This window comes from Manis javanica, chromosome 13 (assembly GCF_040802235.1).
Source record: "Manis javanica isolate MJ-LG chromosome 13, MJ_LKY, whole genome shotgun sequence".
NCBI classification, from domain to species: Eukaryota; Metazoa; Chordata; class Mammalia; order Pholidota; family Manidae; genus Manis; species Manis javanica.
Window position 1 is genome coordinate 41,455,335 of NC_133168.1, and position 23,916 is coordinate 41,479,250.

Genomic DNA, 23,916 nt, shown 5'->3' on the forward strand with positions numbered 1-23,916 from the left:
TTTATAAAAAAGTCTTTTTAACAGCTTTTACATGCATCTTTTAAGACCCGATTCCGAAGATGACCCACTGAAGTAGAATGGGACTGTCAAGATGACCATCTAATAAGCAAGAAAGCAGGGGTGGGAGGGCGCTCAAGGACTTAGTCCTTACCTTCCCTCAGTCTGCCATTTAGATTGTCTTTTCTTTGTATAAGTACAATTTGAGTACTAAATATTCAAACTACCAAAATTGGCTTATTCAGTTTAACTTCTGCATCTATCCTTAAGGTACTCTTGTAGTTCTCACCATAGTTTGACAATTAAAACTAATCATATTTTAGAAAATGGAATGATTGTGCTACCAATATATTGATTTTTACAATGTTATTTTTGGAAAAACTCTGATAGTCATAGAAGCTTAAATATACTGTGTTTAGCCTCTGAAATAATAATGAACTGCAACTGATTTACCGGCAGAGGTAATTTAATCATGTGCCAATATCCTCAAAACACAGTTATTATTTTCTGAATGATAAACTCTGCATTTAAAGTATACAAAACAGTTGGTTGTTAAGTACTATTAAGCACACATCAAGTACATAAAACAGATTCTAGAAATGCACAAAGGAGATATTTCCCTATAATATACCTGACAGTCATTTTAATGCCAAGCTGCTGCACAGATGAAAGACTTTCATTCTTCACATTTGCATCAGTAGCTATAAACAATAGAAAACTGGGTTATAAAAATGTATAAAGCTTGCATAATAACCACACTTTAATTGAAAATTGATGAAAGTAACATCTTTACATATTTTAATGTAAATTTTGTGAACACTGATGAATGTTTTTTTAAGAGTTGTCAGTATTTTTCAAACGAATTAACAGGAAACTTTACAAATAATTTTTTTCTATAAAAAACATTAAAAAGCATATCAAATACAAAACAACTAATTGTACTTTTAAAGCAATCTATTTTTACTTGGTTCTCAGAACAAAAAAGCTGTTGACTGAAAAACAGTCTAGAACTATTGTACTGTCATCAAGCAATGTATAGTATATATAAGATTCTGAATTACAAATACAGTAAATGTAAGTATGGCTGTTTACTTCTTAAATATTTAAATATGAGTATCAGGAAGCAATAATCATTATTATACATATAATGGATAGCAGTGTATGAGGGTGGAGTGAACAAGTGTCTTCCTACAGGCAGATTTTCTTTGTGAAGTAGGAATTGTGATCCTCTACCGAAAGCGAGGAAGAGGACGATGCAAGAGGCAGAAAATTTGGATTAGCTTTGAGAATGGTGTATGTCCACACTGAGAGTGAACACTCAAAGCATCACTAGATAGCACTGAATGTCTAGCTGAAACTTTCAGTTTTTGGCTGAGCAAACTTTAGCATACACTCACACATACACACACTCTTAAATATTAAGGGAACTGTCAAAAAATCACATAGTTACCAGTGGTAGAGAGGGCCAAAAGCTAGATTTTCTAAATCCCATATTAGTTTCTTTTTTCCCCTCCTAGTACTCATTGGTATATCTAATACTATCAATATAATCTACTTAATTTGTAGGCTCATTCATTCATTTTAATTAATTCTTTCTGATAGTGTGTGGCATACCATGCTAGAAGCTATGGGGGTTAAAAGATAAATCATACATCATTTCCTAAAAGAACTTTCTAAGTAGTGTCAGAGATAAAATTCATTTATAGATAACTCTGATAAAGCTGCTTCAAAGGGCTAAAAATGTACAGATAAAGCAGTATGTGAATTCAGAAGAGAGAGAGATTACGAAGAAGTGGCATTTAAACCAAACTTTAAAATATGGGTTGCCTTGTGATCTGCAGAAATAGGGAAGAGCAAATTAAACACTGCTTGTAAAACTCTTCAGACCACCAATAATTCATCTTTCAGGAATCTTAAAGAGTTAAGGTAACCTTTCCTAGTGTGCCTAGGACTTTTCATGGTTTTAACACTGAAAGTCTCAAGCCCCAGGAACTCTTCACAGTGACTGGCAAACCAGACTGGTTGGTCACCTATCTAGAGTGGCAATATTCTTAAAGAAAATAAATAAATAAACTTAAGTGCTTAGTTAATTTATTGATAAGCTACACCTGAGTTTTACTTTAAATCAGAACAGAATCTTAGCAATACTGTTATATTTTGCCTACAGTAATAGTAATTAAGTTATAGTTCATATAGTTTAGAATTCTTTGCTCTTTATAATTCTTACTGCTGTAATAGATGTATCTTCTGTCCATAAGAAAGGATACCAGTTCTGCACTCCTACCAACAGGTTAAGCAAAGAGGACTACTCAATGTCTTTTACAGATTTTTCAAACTGGAGTGAAGATGGAATTTTATCCCTCTATCACAGCGTTCTGAGGCACCCTAGGTTTCCAGGATAGAGGTATCAGTCCAATATGCAAGCAAAGGGAGAAACAGAGAAAGGAGACAGACTGCTAAGGACAGCTTTTTCTCATTTATATGAGCCTGTGATTCTGCCTGTTTTTCTGCCTAGACCAAAAAAAACCAACCAAGTTTTAAGTTTCTATTACTGGGTACCAAAAATATATACCACAAATTATTCTCACTCTCACAAAATAATTGCCAATCTTAAGAACTATTAGTCATCATTCATACATTCACTGTAATTTCAAGTTCTTAGTCTTATCAACAGCATTAAAAAAAAAATTCAGCCATAATTTAAATACAGCTTTTCTAATGTTGACTACAATACAATCAGGTTAAATTCATTTGGGTAGTGACCAGGAAGTTCTTTTAGTTTCAGTACCTAAGTATCTTCCTGGTGATCCTATATTTTATGATTACTTATATTTTAGTTTCCCAAGTTTAATAACATAAAGCTTTAGTGCTATAGTGCTGATGACATTGGCTGATTTTGTAAAATTTTGTTTCAATAAGACATTTTGACTTTATATATTCCTAAGACCACAGAATAGACTTACCTCCTATCAACTATCATAATGTGATATAATGAAAAGATTGATTTTTATAAACTAATGTCAGAACAATTTTAAGTTATATTAGATGACAGTACTTAGGATTCTAGTATAAATAAAATTGGATTATTAAGCATGAAAAATACTTACCTTCATGTATATATAGATTTGCATGTTTGTAATTACTGTTTCCCTTCCGTAAAGTATAACACAGACAGATATCTTGACAGCAGGAGAGTAGTGTGCAGTAGGCTAAGGATGCTAAGAATAGGCATTCCCAATGTCACATCTTCCATACCAGAAGATGGTGACCTTCACATTAGTGAAGAATGTTAAAAAGTTAAGGATCAAGGCAGGAGGATTTGCTCAAAGGGACTATGGCATGCAATGTTTCATGAGGTTCAAATTCTTAGTTCTTCCTTGTGGAAGGAGAGTCCTTCCAGAGTCCTCTGTCTGGCCTGACATCAGTTCTTTAACTTTTCTGGGGTTGTACAAATAACTTCCAGATGTATTCCTTTTCTAAAAGCTTATGATCCTGCACCTTCAGGGGAACAACTTAACTCTGCATATTTCAATAGAAATGGTTCCCAGTTATGGCTGTAAATCAAAGTACTCTGAGGAGCTTTCTAAAAGAAAAGATAAACAGGCTTTACTCCACACATTGGGTCAGGTTGCTGAGGGTGAATATTGAGTCATTTTTAAAGACTTTTTTTAAAGTTATTTTTAAAGACATTTTAAAAGTATTTAAAGGCCTCTACATCTTATTTCTTGTGCACTGAAGTTGAGATTCACATTAAAGGAGTAAAAGTGAAGTTTAGATATAGTTACAACTGGTCAGGGATACCCCACTACAATAATTTCACTTTAGAAAGGGAACTAGTTAAATCTTCAAAAAGGCTTTTAAAATGAGGATAAGTGGAAGTATTAAGTATACCAAAACAAATATCAAATTTCCACTTTTAAAAAATCACTAATATGAAATAGATATAGGTGACTTTAATGTGAATAAAATCTCATAGGGGAAAAAAATGTAAGAAAAAATTTTCTGAAGCAAGAAGGAAGAGGTCAGAAAATGATTTATGGACATATATTAAAAGAGAGGCTTCAATTTTAAACTTGTAATTGGTATACAATATGAAACTTGGTAAGTAGAAATGTATCTTGGACTATAAAAGTTCAGTGGAATAATATTTTGTAACATATAACCTGGACCTACATACACCTTAGGAAGCAGGAATCAAAATCTTTAGAAATAAAAGAAAACTGATGGCACAAAATGAATTAGTAAACTCTGATAAAAATGGATGTCTTCAGAGAACACTTGATGAATCACGGGTAACCAATGACTGATTGAAATGTGCACACAACAGTGTGTTATATAATAGGTACTCATAAACAGAGTAAATGAATGAGATTAATAAATGAATACCCAATAAACAAAATAAATTGTGCTTTTATGTACCAAATGAAGCAAGGAGGAGATGGAAAAAGATATGTTCTTAAAAAGTTTCTGTATACTGAAATAAGTAACAAATGGATGACACAACTCCCATTCCGTGGAGTCACTAGAAAAGCATTAACAAAATAATTTGAAAAAAAGTCAACCAATTACATCTATAGCAGCATACTTATGATATTTACTAAACAATGCCTAATTCAATCTGAGCATTAATATTAGACTCTTTGAAATAACCAATCATTTTAATTATAAAAGTCTCAAAAAATTATAAAATTAAGAAAAGAATTTACTTAATATTGATTGAAACACTCTGATAATACATTCTGTTACATTTTTGGTTTGCAAAGCTAGCACACAGAGCAGTGGTAGAAGAAACTAAATCTATTCGGCCTAGCAATTGGCCAATGACATGGAAAAAAAATACAATTTTAAAGAAGTAAAGAAATTTCTCTATTGGTGGATAAATCCATGCTTGGAGAAGCAGTTACTGTTGGGCTGTTTACTGACTCCCCTGAACCCCTGCTCTATCTATCAAAAAGTAAGAGACCTATTACCACCGAAGGAAATCAACCTGTCAATACCCTTCCCTCCTACCTCCTTCCTCTTCCCAAAGTCAGTCCTGCAGGTTCCAGTGCTTCATTTCAAACGTGTGCGGGTATCTATCCATTTTATTCAATTCTTGCTGACATAAAATTCAGTTACTTATGATCAAGCTATTTTGAGTCTCAGCCTCCTAACTGGTACAGTCAGTGTTTTGGGAAAAAGCATTTGTCTTTCCATGTCTTTGATTATGCAATTACCCTTGCCTGCAAGATGTCCCCACTCCTGTTTCTTTCCATTGTAAGAGCCCAGGAGGTAGTACTAGTGCCACTATTCCGGCTCTGTTATCACCTCTCTTTTGTCTTCCATGATGGCGCAAGTCACCAGTGATCACTCTTTACACTGTACACCTATGCACTTCCAACAAAATCCCTTATTTGATAATAACCCAATTCATATAATGTACTGAAACACCCTACCATACTGCCTGAAACAAAGTAGACAGTATTTTTTATCTTACTATATGCTGCAATTTCTTAATTCATCATTTTTGGTGTATGATCTATTTCTCCTCCTTGAGGACAGGATCATTCAATATAAACCTCTTTGCAATTATCAAGTACACACACAAACATGCTCCATAAATGTAAGACAGAAAGAGCATATTTGCTGAACAATAAAAGGTATTTAACTGTATACATTAAGTTTAAAGATATTTTAATAGTCAAAAGGTGAAACAAGGCAAAATTTTATGATATTTTTTCAACCTTTCGATTAACAACATAAAGAGAAAAGAAATAAAATTAACATACTTTCTTGGTACCCTGAAAGGACTGCTTAATTTATCATTTCAAAGAAGCAATTACAATAGGAAAAAATCCCCAACTTATTCAGGGAATTGAGCCCACAAAGTTAAGGTCTGTTAAGATTTGGAAAGGCATCTGTTACAGATTTACAAACTAAAAATGTACAGAACTTTATCTGTTTGTTCATTCTTCTTTCTTTAAGGGGATAAACAGCCAAACTAATTAGATTTTTTCCAGATTTGCAAATTTTATAATGGATTGAAATCCTGAGGGAGCTAACAACAGATGGATGATTGTGTTATTCTAATTTCAGCTACCTTAGGGTTTAGCAGGCTGTCATTTTTAAAAAGACAATCAATTTTTCATTTTGAGAAACATGAAAAAACATTGAATACATCTATCCAGTGTTTGCTTTGAAATATCTTTTATATCAAAACATGGCATGTGTTTATTTAAAGTAAATAGAGTGAAATTTTATAATAGCAAACGATTGTTCCACCAGCCAAAAATTAAATGACAAAGGATAAAGATACTTAAGGCCATGGGAAGAAAACAATACTAGCAACAAGTTTACCATATTATAAAAATAAATATTAATCAATTAACAAGAAGCCACTTTATTTTCAGCTGTACTTTAAAACTTCAGTGGATGGTTGTTCAGCTGGATTCAAAGAATTTAAGTTCGCATTCAGGGTTGATCTGCCTAAATAAACATTCAACAAAGCCAGTATCTGAGATCTCCTTCAGCATAATTCAGAAATAAATCAGAGGGCAGTAAATGCATGCACACAGTAATCAGTCTTGTTGAGTATTTATATGATGTTTACAAAAATGCTAATTTTTGATAATCTACAGAAAATATGACCCAATAGAACAATGTGCTCAGGACAGCTACAGAAATTGGAGATTATTATACTGAAGACTGAAGAGATATCCACTCTGGCCATACAAATCTCCATGATTACCACTTCTTACTTATTTCTTTTCTTACTTGTAGACTTGGTCATTAACCCCAAATCTGCATTAGACATCACTATAAGTGAATAAATAGCTACGTTAGTAGGTATATTTGTAAACATCAATATATTTAGAATTGTTGTACAAATATATTTGTATAACACTAATATGACCTAAGGTACAAATGAATTAAGTAAAGCTTCTGTTCTAAAACCTTAAATGGTTTACTCTATTGCCCAGTAAAATAAAGATAAACTGACAACAACATAGAAAGTCCCCCTCTTTCATTCTTTCATCCACCCTTTTATTTGTCAAACATTTATTAGTATTGTTATTATAGATGCATAAAATATGATAAGACATGGAAACTACCCTATAGGAGTTTACTGTCACATGACGGATTAGACATTAAGGCAGAATATGAGAAAGACATTACAGAGATGTGTACTGCTTTACATACTAAGATGAATTTAGAACGTTTTATTTCCAGCCCACACCTTTCCCCTAAATTCCAGATTTAAATGTCTAGCACATAAAAAGCATGTTTATTTAAATGTATAACAAGTATTCAAAACATAACAAAAAGCAAGCCCCTCATCTCCTTTCTCAGATTTATTTCTCTCCCATTCTTCTCCATCTCAGTGTACGGTAACAACAGCCTTCCAATAGCTCAGATCAAGAACTTTAGTCTTCTCTGACTCCTCCCTTTCTCTCAAACCCAATATTCAATCTGTTACCCACTTCTGTTGGCTCTGTCTTTAAAATATACCCAGAACCCAAGTACTTCTCGCCATCTCCACTGACAGCCTCATCCAAGTCATTACCATTTTCATGGAGATCTTTTCAACAACCTTTTAATCTTTTCCCTACTTTAGTTCTTTGTCCTCCTTCATTCTTTTCAAAAACTGCAGCCATAGTGATATTTTAAAAATATAATTCAGAGCACGTCACTCTTATGTTCAAGACCCTGCAATGACTTCCAAAACCCTAAATCACTCTCTTCTCTCTGACTTCAGTAGCAACTATTCTTACCCTTACTCTGCCACAGTGGTCTCCTTCCTGGTCACTTGCTGGAATTCTGTTCTACAAATATCCATGTAACTTGCTCACTTCTGCTAATCTAAACATTATTTAATATTGTAACCCTTACCCACAACTAGCACTCTCTAGTCACCTTCCCTGCTGCTTATTTCTTATTTGTCACCATACCATTTAACATACGAAATCTTTTACTTATTTATTGTCTATCTTCCCATCAGAAGGCAAGATGTTTTTCTCTATTGTCCACTTCTATATCCAAATAGTAAAGCTGAATTACACAGAACACAATATTTATTTGTTGAATAAATGAATGGATATTTGTGAGTATAGGGTTTGGCAGTACTGCCTATAATTTAGTGTTCCTAACAAATAAATATGAGATATGGATAGAAAGAGATGATGCTAGAGAGTAAGGAATGGGAAGACCAATGTAAGGCCCTGGATATTATGATAAGAGACTTACACTTTATACATACCAATGGTGAGTTTCTAAAGGGTAGAGGAATGACTGTATCAGATGTGCAGTTCAAAGGTCACTCTAAGAATAGCATAAAGAATACCTTTGACAGGAAAGGAAACTCTAGTTACAGACACCTGGTAAAAAGGCTATTGTAAATCCTGAGGCAAGAAGTAATGGTGGCCTGAACTAACAAAGAAGAGTAGAGATCAACAGAAGGAGATAAATTTAAGATATATTAAGAATATAGGATTACTGTGATTTGGTTGTTGGGAGAGAAATATGGACTTACAGTTGATCATTACTCAGTTTCTGGCTTAGAAGAACAGTAGGTGATTACAGTGTTCACCAAAATAGGCAGTGTAAGAGGAGGGTGTATACCAATGTGAGGTACTGGTTGGGTATTTCAAGTTTGAGGGTTTCTGTAGCACACTGAAGTGATGTTTACCTATGAAGCTGCTGGAAGTAAGAGAATGAGGATTAGAAGGAAACCTTTAGCAGACGATGTGAGTTTAGGAGTCATCAATACACTAGGTAGGTAAAGCAGTACAAGCAGGTATCACTAGACGAAAGTGGATAAAATCAGAAAAGTGGAAGACACTGAAAGACAGTGCCTTAAGGAAAAACAACTTTTAACAGGTAGACACGGAAAAAGAGCTCAAAAAAGAGAAAGTTGTTAGGAAACTCAGATATTTGCACAGAAGAGACTAAAAGATTTCTGGAATGTATATGGCACCAATAGAGATTTTTAGGATGAGAAACCTTGTGAATATTTGTAATATAATTATACAACTCTATGAAGTAGAATCTATTTGCATTTTGGGTACTTTTCAAAATTAAAAATGTTTAAAATGTACCTGTATATTCCACTGAAGGGAAGTAGCACTCAGATGGGCTTTCAGAGAGCTGAAGCACAAATTTTTCAAGTAATTCTATTAACACTATAATAAACAAAACAATAATTAGGATATTAAAGGTCAAGAATAATACGTGATAATGCCTCTCTAAATCACAGACTAGTAGATAAAAGTCATCTTAACCTCTTCACAGTTACACTCTTTAGGGGGGGCCAATTCAAAAACACATACAATTTTTATATTCATAATGTTTCTGATGTAAATTACATTTTAATAGCTTTACTGAGAGCCTATTCAATGTAAAACTGGAAAAGAATCATCTGTTATCTTTAGATCCTCTAAGGATTACTTCAGAATTTGCTAAATGATTCCAACACAGAAAGAAAATTATTACTAATTAACCCATAATATCTTTTCATCATCAGTCACACAGACAGAAAAAAAAAATGTTAACTCCAAGACCAAGCTCAATGCATAACTCGTGTCCCTTGCACAACAAGGGCATATTATTGTATAAACTTTGCAATTGATGGCATCTGTTCAAGGCAACTGGATCAAGGTTATGCTTACCAGGGGCTGCAGGGAAGGAGGGAAGAATATATAGGGCAATGAAGCTTCTGTATGATACTACAGTGGTGGTACATATCATCATACATTTGTCAAAAGCCATAGAATGCACATCAAGAATGATCCCTAATGTAAACTATGGACTTTAGATGATAATGATGTGTCAATACAGGTCAATTGGGAGGTTGTGCCTGTGTAGGAACAGATGTATATGGGAACTCACTGAAATTTCCACTCAATTTTGCTATAAATCTAAAACTACTCCAAAAAATAGTTTATCAATTTAAAAAAAGTTGAAAAAGAAATCTTTCTGCCAATGGAATAATAAAGAATTGGGTCATTAAAAAAATCAACTAGGTTTTCTCTATCTGGCTTAGAAGGGATAAATTATTCTTTTCTGGCCTAGATTGATAATACCATATACATAGTGCCATTGTGTCTGCATATATTACCTTCAAAATGGATGTAACTAGGTGAATTGTAATATGTAATCTGGAATTATTTTGCTGGAAAGAAATGTATCCACAGAGTAACTGACATATGCTTACACATACAACAAGTAAGCTTTAGTCACCTTTAAAAATTGTGCACTACTTACATTCAGGATATTTACTATGACCTATATTAACTGGATGAACCTTTCATTCACATCCAAGTATATTTTAAATGTACCATTCATGAAAGAAAATTAATGTTTAACATGTGAAAATGTAAAGTCAAACACAAATAACATATGTTTAACAACACTGTAGTTCTGACAAGGTAAATCAATATTTTAATTGTGTAAGATAAAAATCATTTTTTTAGTCATTGAACTATGTTCATATTCTGATTTAAAAATGAAATGAGTATTAAAAAGTATAAGAATTTAGTAGTAAAGGGTCAGAAAAGGCACCATGATTTAAACTTACAGTTGTTTAGATTGGTTCTATTTTTGTATGCACAGGTATAAATTCATTCACATGTAGAGTCTATATGTAAATAATAGCCCTTAGGTGAGAGCTTTCAATTTCTATGTATATATTTCTAAGTCCCTTAATATTGTCTCTTGAGATTATAATTTTTTTCAGAAAGAAGGTCTTGATGAATTTTCAGTGCAATCATTATGAATTAGGTATTAAGATTGAGTTATATATTAGTAACAAAGATTATATAAAATTTTTTTCAATAGAAATGTCCATTGAAAACTTTATTCTCATTTTAGCACAACCATATGTTTGCAACATACTCATTTAAGTAAAGTGTTTGGGTTAATGGGAAAAGTCACAGCATATTGCTAGGCAATTCTTTGAATCCTATGCCCCAAATCAGGTTTAGCCACCAGACAGACAGCTAAACACACTTCAGGGAATTGAGAAAATTCTTCATCACATCTGTGAAGCAGCTGTATAGTCTGATCTGAAACTTAAGAATCACCAGACTAATTTCAGACTTTGCAAAGCACACTATTTTCCATCAAGTATTGATCTTGAAATACGAAATTATGTCATTAGATCAGTATATTAAAGACACTTACATATAAAGTAATTACATACTTTATATGCAAAAATAACATCACTGAACTATCTAAAGAAGGTTCTAGATTTCTACTGATTACAATACATTCACTTTGCCCAGCAACCCTTATGAACAACATCATCATTTCCAAATATTTTGAGGGAAAGGCTGTAGTCATAGAAAAATGCTAAAAACTGATTCAATGTGGTAGTTGAACCTGTATTTACAATCTCATTGCCATATCTCTTCAACCAACTGCATATTTATTAGAATGGTTATTTATCTCAGTATGATCACCCACCTCACTAATTGTCAATTCACTGAAAATTCTACTATCTGGAACTCAAAGATACTAATTCATGTTATGAAATACTTAACATTAAAAATAAATTAACTCTAGGTTATTATTATCCAGGAACTATAGAATATTGTTTTATCTTAAGTGTATCTTTTCATTTTAAATAATAGACATGGAATTTCTGTAAGGATTTTAAATGATGAGCCTTTTCCTTTTAATTATATTTATCCCATGGGGCTAGACTATGACACTGATACACTATAAAAGCAAAATTTATAATACTTACATACTAAAATAGGGACATGAATTTTCTTCTGAGGAAAACCTGAAGGTAGTTACTCAGGGATACTTGGGTATATATTCTCTGCGTTTCCTCCTGCCATTGCCATTACAGAAATAACTGGCTTTAAAACTAGGGTGGCTCAACATCTGTAAACATGCAAATTTTCTCCTGGATTCACTCTTTGTAAGTTTTAAAATATCATTTATCATTGTTAGCACATCATCAGATAACTAGAAAATTACACTAAGAGTTCGATTTTTTCCCAGTCAATTCATCCTACATGGCAACCACCAGATGTGTGTTTCTTGAACACTTGTTTATTCAGGAACTTACAGTTTTCCTCTCTTCTTGAATGAAGTAAGAACTATACTAACGGGTTTCAAGCACCTTGTAACCTTACCACATCCAACCATACCCACTTTTCATACAAATTATTATAAGCAAGGTCAGACTATTTTTATCAATGTTCTCAAGTACTTTATATTCAATCTTTCCTCTGTACTTTTTAAAAATTTATTTTCTGTAATTTTAGATTCACAAGAAGTTGCAAGAATAGTACAGAGAGAACTTCCTTTATTCTTTCATTTAGGGAGGTCTTCTGGTTACAAATTCATCTGAGAATGTCTTGATTTCCTTAATATTCCTAAAAACTACTTTCGATGCATACAGATTGACAGTTCTTTGCTTTTCAGCACTTGAAAAATGTCATACTACCTCCTTTGCCTTCCATCTTTTCTGGTGAGAAATCCACTGTCATTTACACTGATTTCCCCTGTAGGTAAGGTGTTATTTCTCCCTCTCTGTTATCAAAATTTCTTTGTTTCTTTTTAGTTTTCAGAAATTTGACCGCATTGTGTGTTGGTGTGTATTTCTTTGGGTTTAACATATTTGGAATTCTTGAAACCATACGGCTATGTCTTCCACCAAACTCAGAAAGTTTTCACTCATTATTTCTTCAAATAAATACATTTTGTAGTCCCAACCTCTGTCAAGAATGCCAGAGATACTGATGTTAGATCTTCAGATCTTTTGTTATGGTTCCACAGCTTTCTGTGGCTTTGTTAACTTTTTTTTGGTTTTCAATCTATTTCCTCTCTGCTGGTATCTTCAAGTTCACAGATTCATCCCTCCATTTTATTGTTGAATACATCCATTGAGCTTTCTTTTTGGTATGGTATTTTTGGAATGCTATTTTTCAGTTCTAAAATTTCCTTTCAGTTTTCTATATGCATTTCTTTGCTAACACTTCCTATTTTTAAATTTGTTTCATGTATGAAACAATACATGTGTGGAGGGGAAGGAGAAGTTGTGGCCTTATTATCACAAGGTGGTGGTGAAAGTCCTAACACTCTACCTAGGTCTCTTCTTATACCATTCTATCAGGGAGAGGCAGGGGTGCCTCATTACTGCAAGGTGAGGGTGGAAGTCCAGGTTGTGCCCCAGGTTTCACTAGCAGGGTTTTCTGTGGTGTTTAGCTAGATTAAAGAGGTTACTTTCTACAAATTATCTTTCTTGGTAGATAATCCTTTTTCTGGTCCTTTGGCTAGAGACAGGAGGCTTTTGTTGCCCCTCCCCCCCTTTTCCCCACATCTGTTGGCATTCTTACTAAGTCTAGGATATATTAAGCAAAAGAAAACCAAGCACCTCACTTCTGAGCTACCCTTAGAAATATTATCATTATTCTAGAGACATAATTTCTCTAACACAATATGATTTATTTTTATTTCCCACTTTTAGTTTTATAACAAATGATACAAATAAGAAAACCATAAAGCATGGCTGATAAAGTGGACAATTACTTTAAATTATAGCTTTCAAGAAATCTAGCTTATACTGACATAGAACTTTTTCTTTGATTTTCCTTCTTCAAAATGTTACTTTGTGTAAAATTAATTTTTAGGAAACAAAAGCACATGTGAATATATGAATGTAAAATGTGTACTTTAGGAAACATAGCTATTCCTTCAAAACAAAATGCTTTAGGAGTCACTAATTTATTTGGCTGGATATAACAGTTTCAAAATAACTGTCGATAAAATATTTAGTAACATTTCCCCAAAATATGGCAGTATGGTGCATTCAGATGAAAACAGGTGAAACCACGCAAACTGTTACCTAGGCAAAGCAGATCAGTGTTCCAGTTTTGCTTACCAAGACTTCTCAGTTAAAAAAAAGAACAATTCGGTAGTTTCTCAGATTTTAATTTTTATTTCCCGTATCACAAGTTTCTCAGAAATCAATGGATTTCTGGAATTGGTATTATATATTCTAGACATGCTAGCACTAGTCTTCAGGAAACACAGCTTCTACTAATATAATTTTCATACTAAAAAAAAAACCCACAAAAATTAAACAACATACTCACCACCTCCACTGATTATATCAGGTTTGTCCTTCATCATTTTGCAAAATTGCCTTTGGCAATTTTCTATCCATTCTGTTTGTTTATCAGACATTTTGAAGCATAATAAAAGTTTGCCAAGATCACTGTCTAACAAGAAAAATAGCACGTTATAATAAGAGATACTAGATAGCATTAAAGAATGTAAATAGTTACAAGTACCAGAATAAGTATAGAATATATATATATATATATAGCTTTCAAAGGACAAAAGAATTTTTCTGTAATTATATCTTATACCATCAATTTATATTCAACATATTTATTAAAAGCTCATAAAAGGGGGTTAATTGATTTATTAAAAGCTCAAAAAATAGCTTTATTAACCATAATTCTTAAATATTCTTTTTCTCATACAAATATGCATCCTACAGAATTCATTTAATAGACAATATGGATTTTAAGATGTCAACACATTGATTAACACAAACCCACTCTTCATGTACATTCAGGCACAATTTTATTCACTTCTTTAAATGCACAAAGAAAAGCATAAGTGTACAGAATCTCTAGTCAATTATTTATTTCCTCTTCTTAAAAAAATTATACTGAAAACAATGAACTGTGCTGAAGGAATATCTATGGCTAAAATAAAAGCAACTTCATCAATATATGGCAAGTTTCATGTAATTTTAATTTTCCTTTTTTTAAAATTCCCACAAGATTTTTCCATCTTCCATTTTAATTTTATTTCTATGAGATTTTGTATAAGAAAACATCTGTAAATTATATTTTAAAAGCATATATGAGTATGTATCCATACAGACATATATACTGTTTTTGCCCACCCCCATGTATGTAAAAATCTAAGGCAGAGAAAAAGAAGCAAAGATGTTCTCTTATTTTCATAAAGAACATGCAGCAGGGGGGAACCATGAACTCATACTTTTCCACCACTTTCCTTTAAGTGAATTTTGGGGATAAAAAACAAAACAGAACAAAAACCAAGAATCTTTTGAAAATACAGGGTTAAAGGCCTGATTGCTTCTGCTCAAAATGTGGTCTGGGAACACTAATACTGCAAAATACATCTGTCTAACCACTACTCGGGGCTGATGAATCCCACCAAAAAGAAAACAGCGGTCAATCTGATATCAGAGAGTTTCAACCAACTCTTTATCTTAAAAAAAAATGAACAAAATTATAATAAACTAAGTTCTTATTCTTATAGGTATAAAAATTAATCTACCATACCAAACTTTTATTTTTCCATCCAATCTTTATAAAAATAAATTTAATAAATATGTATGTAGTTCCTCTATGTCGCTTTAACAATACAGACAAGGTTGATTGCCTTCATGATCTGCTATGTCATAAAGCACGTATCTGTGTATATACACATGCATATATATATACACATATACACACACACAGATTATAATAGTGTGATCCAGATGTAGATATCATTCCTCTGATCTTAAATGGTTTTATTTATCTACATATATATATATATGTATATAGTCCTCATATATGTTATGTGATTAAACATATAAATCATAAATATAAATATTTGACATTTAGGTCATAAAAGAGCCTTCTCAGATCTAGCTACAGACATATTCTTTCATACAAACACATGAGTAAACAAATAAATATACCAAATGCATGCATACTCATACAAATACACACATAAATGTAAAAGAATTGTCCTATTGAAAGAATGTGTAATTCAGATACATAGTACTCATCTATTCTCTATGAATATCGAGACCAGAATGATCCTGTAACATTTCCTAAATAAACTCAATCAGAAGCAGTAACTAGAGAAAAATTAATCTCATTAAGTCAAAGGACAAAATGATTTTTTAATAAAATCTCAAACCCTTTAAACTCAAGAAATATCAAAGCTGATAATTTTGTTGAAAATTGTTATTAATAACAAAGGTATGGTGTTAAATTATCTTGATGTGAATTAGGTAAAAGACTTAGTAGCATTAAAAATTTTTTAAGTTTCCTTTTAGAATAATTACATTACTTATTTCCCAAGAACTGCCTAGAGCCTGATAAGATTTACTACAAAAATTGCAAAGACAAATGCAGTTTGTTTTCATCTGTTTCCTTTATGTCATCTTTTCTATCCATGTGTTGCCCTGTCTTTTACACACTACTATATCTCCTTCAAATAGAAGACGTCCATGTAGCACTTTTGTAATTTACCTACTTAAAAATCCCATTATCCTTTCCCCCTTACCTCATATCCTACACCCTCTTCTTTGCTCTCCTATATCCTTTCACATTTGCTATTCTGTATTGTTTTTCATCATCTCATTCAAAGGAAAAAAGCGCAGGGCACTGTAAATGTAAATAGTGAAGAAGCAGCAGATGTGGTATACATGTGAATCTACCAATTGATGGAAAGATTAAAAGGCCCAGTTTACTTAGAAATTGGAATTCAGTCAATAAAGAAATGCAGAGCTGTAGACAGAGTGACTGCAAGATTCCTAGAGAGACAAATTTGTGCCCTTTATTTACTTCTGGTTATGGTTTCCTCTAGCCATCAATGGAGTGTGAACTTTTCAATATGCATTCCTTACAGTTAAAAATACTTAAGTGATTTTATATAATGTTAGTTTAACAACATGTGTATCTGTGATATTACTGGGCTTGAGGGGAACAATAATAACTATTTCCCCCTCCAAATTTGGGGCCAAATGAGTAGTAGATAGGACCAGTAAATGGAGTTCAAAATATCGATGTTAGTACTGAAACAGCTAAATGAGGCACTATTTCTTGGATCTAATGCCACTTGCAGTTCCAAATATCTCTCCTGAACCAAACAAATCTATTCAACCACACATAATGGGCAACAATCAAAGGCCTCTCCTGATGTTCCTGTTAGAAAAGGGGTTAATATAATTCAGAGATGGGCTAACTTAAACGTAGAACATACAAGTAGGCTAATCCAAGATTTTCCAAATTCACCTGCCAACCATTCTTCTGACCTTTGTGGAGAGTAAGTGAGGAAGTCCAGAGAGAGAGGCCAACATGTTACTTCAGGAGAAGTCCTGGGACATGGAGAATGAGCCAAGGGGAAATGGAATCATAGGAATGGTACCATAGGGATATGATAAATTAGTGATTATGCCAGTAGAATAAATATGAATGATACACAGAATTCATTGTTTTTCAAAATTTCTATGTTTATAGACAACACAAAAAAATTAAAAACCAGAGTTTTACTTCTGGTCATGATGGAGAACTGGGAATAGAATTGTATTCCTGCTATAAACAACTTGAAAAATGGATTAAATGTATCAAACAACTATTTTCAGACATTGGCCAATAGGCAGCGCAGGTCTGTTATGTCTGAGAAAAGGGAAACTAATGAGGTGAGCTTTACAATTGGCCGTTCTTTTCTGGATGGTACTTTCAAGATCACTGTGCAGAAGGGGGATGCCATGAAAAGTAACACCTTGGTAACAGAGTTACATTAACCATAAAGCAAAGGCAAACCACAAGTAATTTGACTATATGACAAAAAAGTCCATTATTCTTTAAAGAAAGACAATAAAACCCAGCACTCAACAATGTAAAATTAATAATGTCTAATACTCAATAAAGAAATGAGAAAAGGGAAAACTGGGACTCATAATCAGTAAATAGTCAATTATAGACTCAGAAATGACTGAGATGATACAATTAGCAAAGTTTTTAAAGAAGTTATTTTTAGGATTTAAAGAAAATATGAACAGAAAGTGGATGTGTAAACAAACTGTACTTTGTCAATAATGGAATCCCACTCAGTACAAAGGAACTGAATGGTACAGTAACAAACAGGAAGAATCTCAGACCATCATGCAGAGATAACGAAACCAGACACAAAGACAGCATCCTATTATCCTATTTGTATGAAATGCTAGAAAAGGAAAAACTTATCTATAGCACTAGTTCTTAAATGGACTAGGTTTTGCTCTTCAGGGGATATTTCATCTACGTCTACAGACATTTCTGATTGTCACAACTGGGAGTGGGGACTGCAGACAAGAGTTCTACCGGCATCTAGTGGGTAGGCACCAAAGATGGTGCTAAAACCTCTACAGTGGCCAGGACAGCACGCTATGGCACGAGGCAACTATCCAGCCTAAAATGTTAATAGTGCTTAGGTTGAGAAATCTTAAGCTACAGTAATAGAAAAATAAAAACCTGTGATTGTTTACAGATTGAGTACAGAGAGAAACTGATTACAAGAGAAAAAGGGAACTCGTGAGGTCATTAAAATGTTCTGTATTTTGATTACGGTGATGGTTATATGGGCAAAGATATTTGTCAAAATTTGTTTCGTGTTCTTAATATGAGTGGATTCTAGTGTATATGAAGATTGGTTTTATTCATATGTACAAGTGTGTATGTAAATGTGTGTGGTATAACTGAAAGTTACTTAAGTGACTGAAAGCTTCTAAGCATACTAGTATCACTAAAATATGAGCAATAATGGTTCATAATTTGGCATAAAGTCTATACCAGAACTCAATAAACTTTAATTGAAAGTATGTGCATGTATATAAATGATTCACTCACAAGAAACCTAATCATAATATTAAAGTATTTTAAAGTATAAAAATTTTAAATCCTTATTACCTTCATATGAGAGTCTAGCTGCTTTCTGAGTACAATTCAATCTCCTGTAGTGAAATGAATATTCACTTCTTAAGGTTAAATGAGAAAACAACTATTTCACTAGAAAGAACCCAGATTTATATTCTATACATTGACTAGGTATAGCAAATAATGCCTTTCTTTTTTTTTTCTCATCACAGATACAGAGCTGTAAGGAATTAGTTGTGATTTTGGAGATTTTACCTAAGCTTTTCTTAGGAGACAATATTGCAATCTTAAAATGAAAAATTGTTAGATAGTTAACAGTAACCTTCATTTCTCTCTTATCTTACTTCCAATGACTCACACCAATTTCCTGATGTTACAACAGTTTTTTTTTGGTATCATTACATACAATTACATGAGCAACATTGTGGTTACTAGATTCCCCCCATTATCAAGTCCCCAACACATACCCCATTACATTCACTGTCTATCAGCGTAGTAAGATGCTATAGAATCACTACTTGTCTTCTCTGTGCTATACTGCCTTCCCCATGCACCCCCACTATATTATGTGTGCTAATCGAATGCCCCTTACTCCCCTTCACCCTCCCCAGTCCCTTTCCCTTTGGTAACTGTTAGTCTATTCTTGGGTTCTGTGTCTGCTGCTTTTTTGTTCCTTAATTTTTGCTTTGTTCATATGCTTCACAGATAAGTTAAATCATTTGGTACTTGTCTTTCTCTGCCTGGCTTATTTCGCTGGGCCTAATACCCTCTAGCTCCATCCATGTTGTTGCAAATGGTAGGATTTGTTTTCTTCTTATGGCTGAATAATATTCCACTGTGTATATGTACCACATCTTCTTTATCCATTCATCTATTGATGGACACTTAGTTGCTTCCATTTCTTGGCTATTGTAAATAGTGTTGCAATAAACATAGGGGTGCATATGTCTTTTTGATACTGGGAAACAGCATTCTTAGGGTAAATTCCTAGGAGTGGAATTTCTGGGTCAAATGGTATTTCCATTTTTAGATTTTGTGGAACCTCCATACTGTTTTTCACAATGGTTGAGCTAGTTTACATTCCCACCAGCAGTGTAGGAGGGTTCCCCTTTCTCCACATCCTCACCAGCATTTGTTGTTCCTATTCTTTTCTATGTTGGCCATCCTAACTGGTGTGAGGTGATATCTGATTGTGGTTTTAATTTGCATTTCCCTGATAATTAGTGATGCAGAACATCTATTCATGTGCCTGTTGGCCATCTGAATTTCTTCTTCAGAGAAGTGTCTGTTCATATCCTCTGCCCATTTTTTAACAGGCTTATTTGTTTTTTTGGGTGTTGAGGTGTATGAGTTCTTTATATATTTTGGATGTTAAGCCCTTGTCAGATATGTCATTTACAAATATATTCTCAATAATGCCTTTCTTAACTCACATTTTTTATACAATCATTTTCACATACTTCTAACCATACCCTATTATTTTTAGAGACCGTATAGTATAATATACTTGGTTTCAGTATGTCAATTTTATCTCTGTCTATGATAAACTCACTATGGAAAACTATCATTCTGTTTTCCAAAAAGGAAGTATGGTGTATGTGTATTAAGAAACAGAAGGGTATGCTTTTCCTCTCTATGCTCCTTTAAATCACCATGATTTATAGGAACAATGAAAAACTGGAAGAGAAGGCAAACAAAAAAAAATCTGTTACAAATTCATTCCTTACTACCACTGAGGTAAACGGGGTGGGGGTGGGAGGAAACATCAAATTTCATATTTACAAAATTCGCCAATCACAGATGACAATATTTCATGTCTAAATTCAGAACTTCTTTATGATGAGTACTATAATCTTGTCATATATGAGGATACTGTGTAATTTATTTCTCAAAGTATTATATGGATAAATAGATTACACTGATTATAAGATTATTATATGTAATGTAAAAACAAAGAACTTTGGTATTAGAAAGGGAGGAAAATGCAAGCACAACATAAATAAATAAATAAATAAATCTGCTATTTACACAGAAAACTTTAGCACTTCTTTCCAGTATGTCAGTTAGTAATTTTAAAAGCCCACTTTAACACAACATCATAACAGATGCTGCATAAGAAATAAAATAAATGGAAGATATCATTAACTAGCAACAGATTCCTAGGCTTAACTTAGTAACCCTTCTATTATCTTGAAGTTTATTTGTGGACTATTTCCCATTTGTGTTTCTGCTTATCTTCTCTTTTTCCATGTGTGTTTACCTTGCTTTCTTTTACTACAGTAAACAAAAGAAGACCCTGGAATGGTCTCAGAGAAGCAACTGGAAAGATACCTAAATTTTTTACATTAGTTTTCTGTATATCTCTAAATTTGGGAATATCTAAATTCTTCTACATCTTCATTTTGTTTGAACTGTGGGTTCTTAACATGACATCTATATTTTACACATATTCATTATTTTTGAATTATCATAGCACTTCCCTTTTCTTTAATATGTGATAATTATGCATTTATGATAGGAGAAATCAGTGAAGATTTTTCCAAAATATAGGTAATTAGTTTTCCCTTATCATGTGCACCTAAACTAAGACATGAATTATTTCCCCTGTTGCCCCAGATAAGTTTGTTTCAAACATTGATGTAAAAAGTACAAATGAAAATAGTAAGTTTGACTGTTCAAAAGAAAATACCTGATTTTTAAGCTAAGTATCTCAACAGCTGCAGCTCAAGATTTACTACATTGGAAAAAAAACATAATTTCATACTCCCAGTATGCTCAGTTAACAGGATGATGTCAAATAAAAGTAACTTACCTTTATCTACTATAAATAAATCTTAATTCCAAGGTTAAAAAGAATATGAAAATGCCTGACTCAACATAAAGGCCTAGCTAAGTATTATTATACTGACTTTTTATAGACTGACTGTGTATGCAAGATAACACAAAAGGCTTTTAAAATCAGAACATACAACAATACCCATCGTCATGTTACACAACATTTCAAGTAGTACCATAGTATTTTTCAAAGCACTTTCACAGGTTTTCCAATGGGATTCTATTTAGTTGACTGAAGGAGGAGCAGTCATCTTAAATCTTATATAATTTATGAGACTAGCAGTGAAGGCAATATAGTCTACTCATTTGTTAATTGGATAATTTTCATACTTGTATTAAAATGTAGTTGCCATTATAGATCATCTCATTCTTCTCAGTTTATTTCTAAGTACTCTGTAGGTAGTATTTTAATTTGGTATGTATACTATTAGGGTTGTCTAATGGATTTTCATCCTATTTGCAAATTAAAAAGACACAAAGATGAATCATCAGAGACATGGGTGTGGACTTAATGTCTGAAAATACAGAAATTATCGAAGTGTCAGCACGAAGCAGCATCAGTGAATAAAGATTAAACCTTGTGACATGAAAATTTATTAAGCAAAATCAATATAGATTATTGAAATCTGTCTTTTTAAAATTAAGAATATTGTTCCAAAGGCAAAACAACAGTATGAATTGAGGTTGAAAAGGCTAAATTTCAGTACCTTTCAATGAAAAACAATTTAAAATAATATCAGTATGTCTTGAGAGTTAGAATAGAACATGTTGGCATCATTAGAATATAGCTATAAACTTGTGAATTTTATTGCTCATTTATTGAACAATGTATCACTCTAGAGATAAGAGAATATGGTACTCTTGTTCTTCAGCTTCATCTCTAATGTAGATTATAAACATTATTAATATTTGCTTTCTTATTGACCAAAATACACTGCAATGATTAACTTCTATAAACAGACTGCAACTACAAGATGTTCAAAATAAACTTACACATAATAATACCTTTAAAAATCTTCACCATATTCATACATATTACTATGTAATACTCCCAACATGTTAATACATATACATTGCCAATGATTTGTATTTTCACTTGTGCTTTTATAAAGCACCAATCTATGCAAATGTACATTTAAAATAGTGGTTTAGATTCATGGTCCTCATCCAAGAACATAAGTTTCACAGATATCTGATCTATAGATAGAACCTAATGATTCAACAAATATTTGATAATGAGTTAATTTAGAGCTGAAATTTACAAACTGTGAAAAGCAAGTTCTAACTGGAATTCACTTCAATTCTCTATGACATTCTTTCTCTTTTTCTCATTAATTTGCAGAAAGAAAAACTACACCATGTTGTGGGGAAAAAAATAAAGTTATAGAGAGATGTATTCATATCTCACATATTATGAACTTTGAAATGATCTGCTTTTCCATATAGGAATAATGCCTCCTAAAAATATCCAATTAATAATATCTGAACAATCTGTAAAGTGTATTTGGTATTCCATTAAGGGGAATGATTATTACCAAGGAACTTACTCTATTATAAAATATTTGAAAGAGAATGTTCTGCCAGGCAGAAAATCTATTTTCCTATCAGATAAGTAGAAATGCAGTAAAGGAAGCAGTAGAGTTAAGATACTGAAGTTATAAAAGATTAAATTTTAAAAACTCACAGAATAAAGACTGCAATTTTTGGCTGTTTTTTCAATTGTGAAAAAACGAGTTGTAATGCTAACAATGTATGCTTTTTATATGCTATAAAAACATTACCATTTTATAAATGATAAAGTAACTATAACAAAGGTGTTTGCTTCATAAATGATATATATAGGAGTCTTGCTCAAGGAACTTTTTAACTGTAAAGCTATTCATACTCTAAAAATGAGTCAGATCAGAGGTTATTCCAGGTATGAGTAAAAATTTCTAAATTTCAGAAGGAATTCCCAGCGTCCACTGACAAAAGTTTAGTAGAGTTTAATGATGAGAAAAATAAAGGGAGAAAAAATCCATTATTAGTTCATGTATGCATTTAGCAAGTATTTATTATTGTCTACTACCTAAAGCAGACAACATCTTTGTCTCATGGAAGTTACATTCTAGGGCAGCACAATTAACAAATACATAAGCTCACAGTAAGGTGTAAATGCTTCTAGAGGAATACATGAGAAGCCAGAGTGAGATAATAAACAAGAGGAGTATCTTTTAGATATGGCAGAGATAACTTCTCTGAAGAAGTAACATTCAGACTTAGCACAAAAGGTTTAGAAGGAACTACCTGTGTGAAGAGTAGAAATTAGTACTCTGGGAAAAAAGTTGCAGAGGCATAAATTAATGTATTTTAAGACATGAAAAATGTTTCCAAATTATCTATAAAAGACATATCTGAGAGATATAAAAGTAGTATATAT

The 23,916-nt window shown here is 32.6% G+C and overlaps 1 protein-coding gene across 7 annotated transcripts in view; it reads right to left on the minus strand.

Moving 5' to 3' along the window:
- Positions 1-23,916, minus strand: part of TBC1D32 (TBC1 domain family member 32) — a 207,353-nt gene that overhangs the window by 26,231 nt on the left and 157,206 nt on the right. For all 7 annotated transcript variants that reach the window (XR_005054532.2, XM_036993532.2, XM_036993536.2 and 4 more), the window contains 3 exons: positions 14,082-14,207; positions 9,072-9,155; positions 629-698 (listed from right to left, as the gene is read on the minus strand). Coding sequence is in view for 6 of the 7 variants with exons in the window: in XM_036993532.2 (XP_036849427.2) it covers positions 629-698; positions 9,072-9,155; positions 14,082-14,207 (280 nt within the window). In the remaining variant the exon portion in view is untranslated. The remainder of the gene's footprint in view (positions 1-628; positions 699-9,071; positions 9,156-14,081; positions 14,208-23,916) is intronic.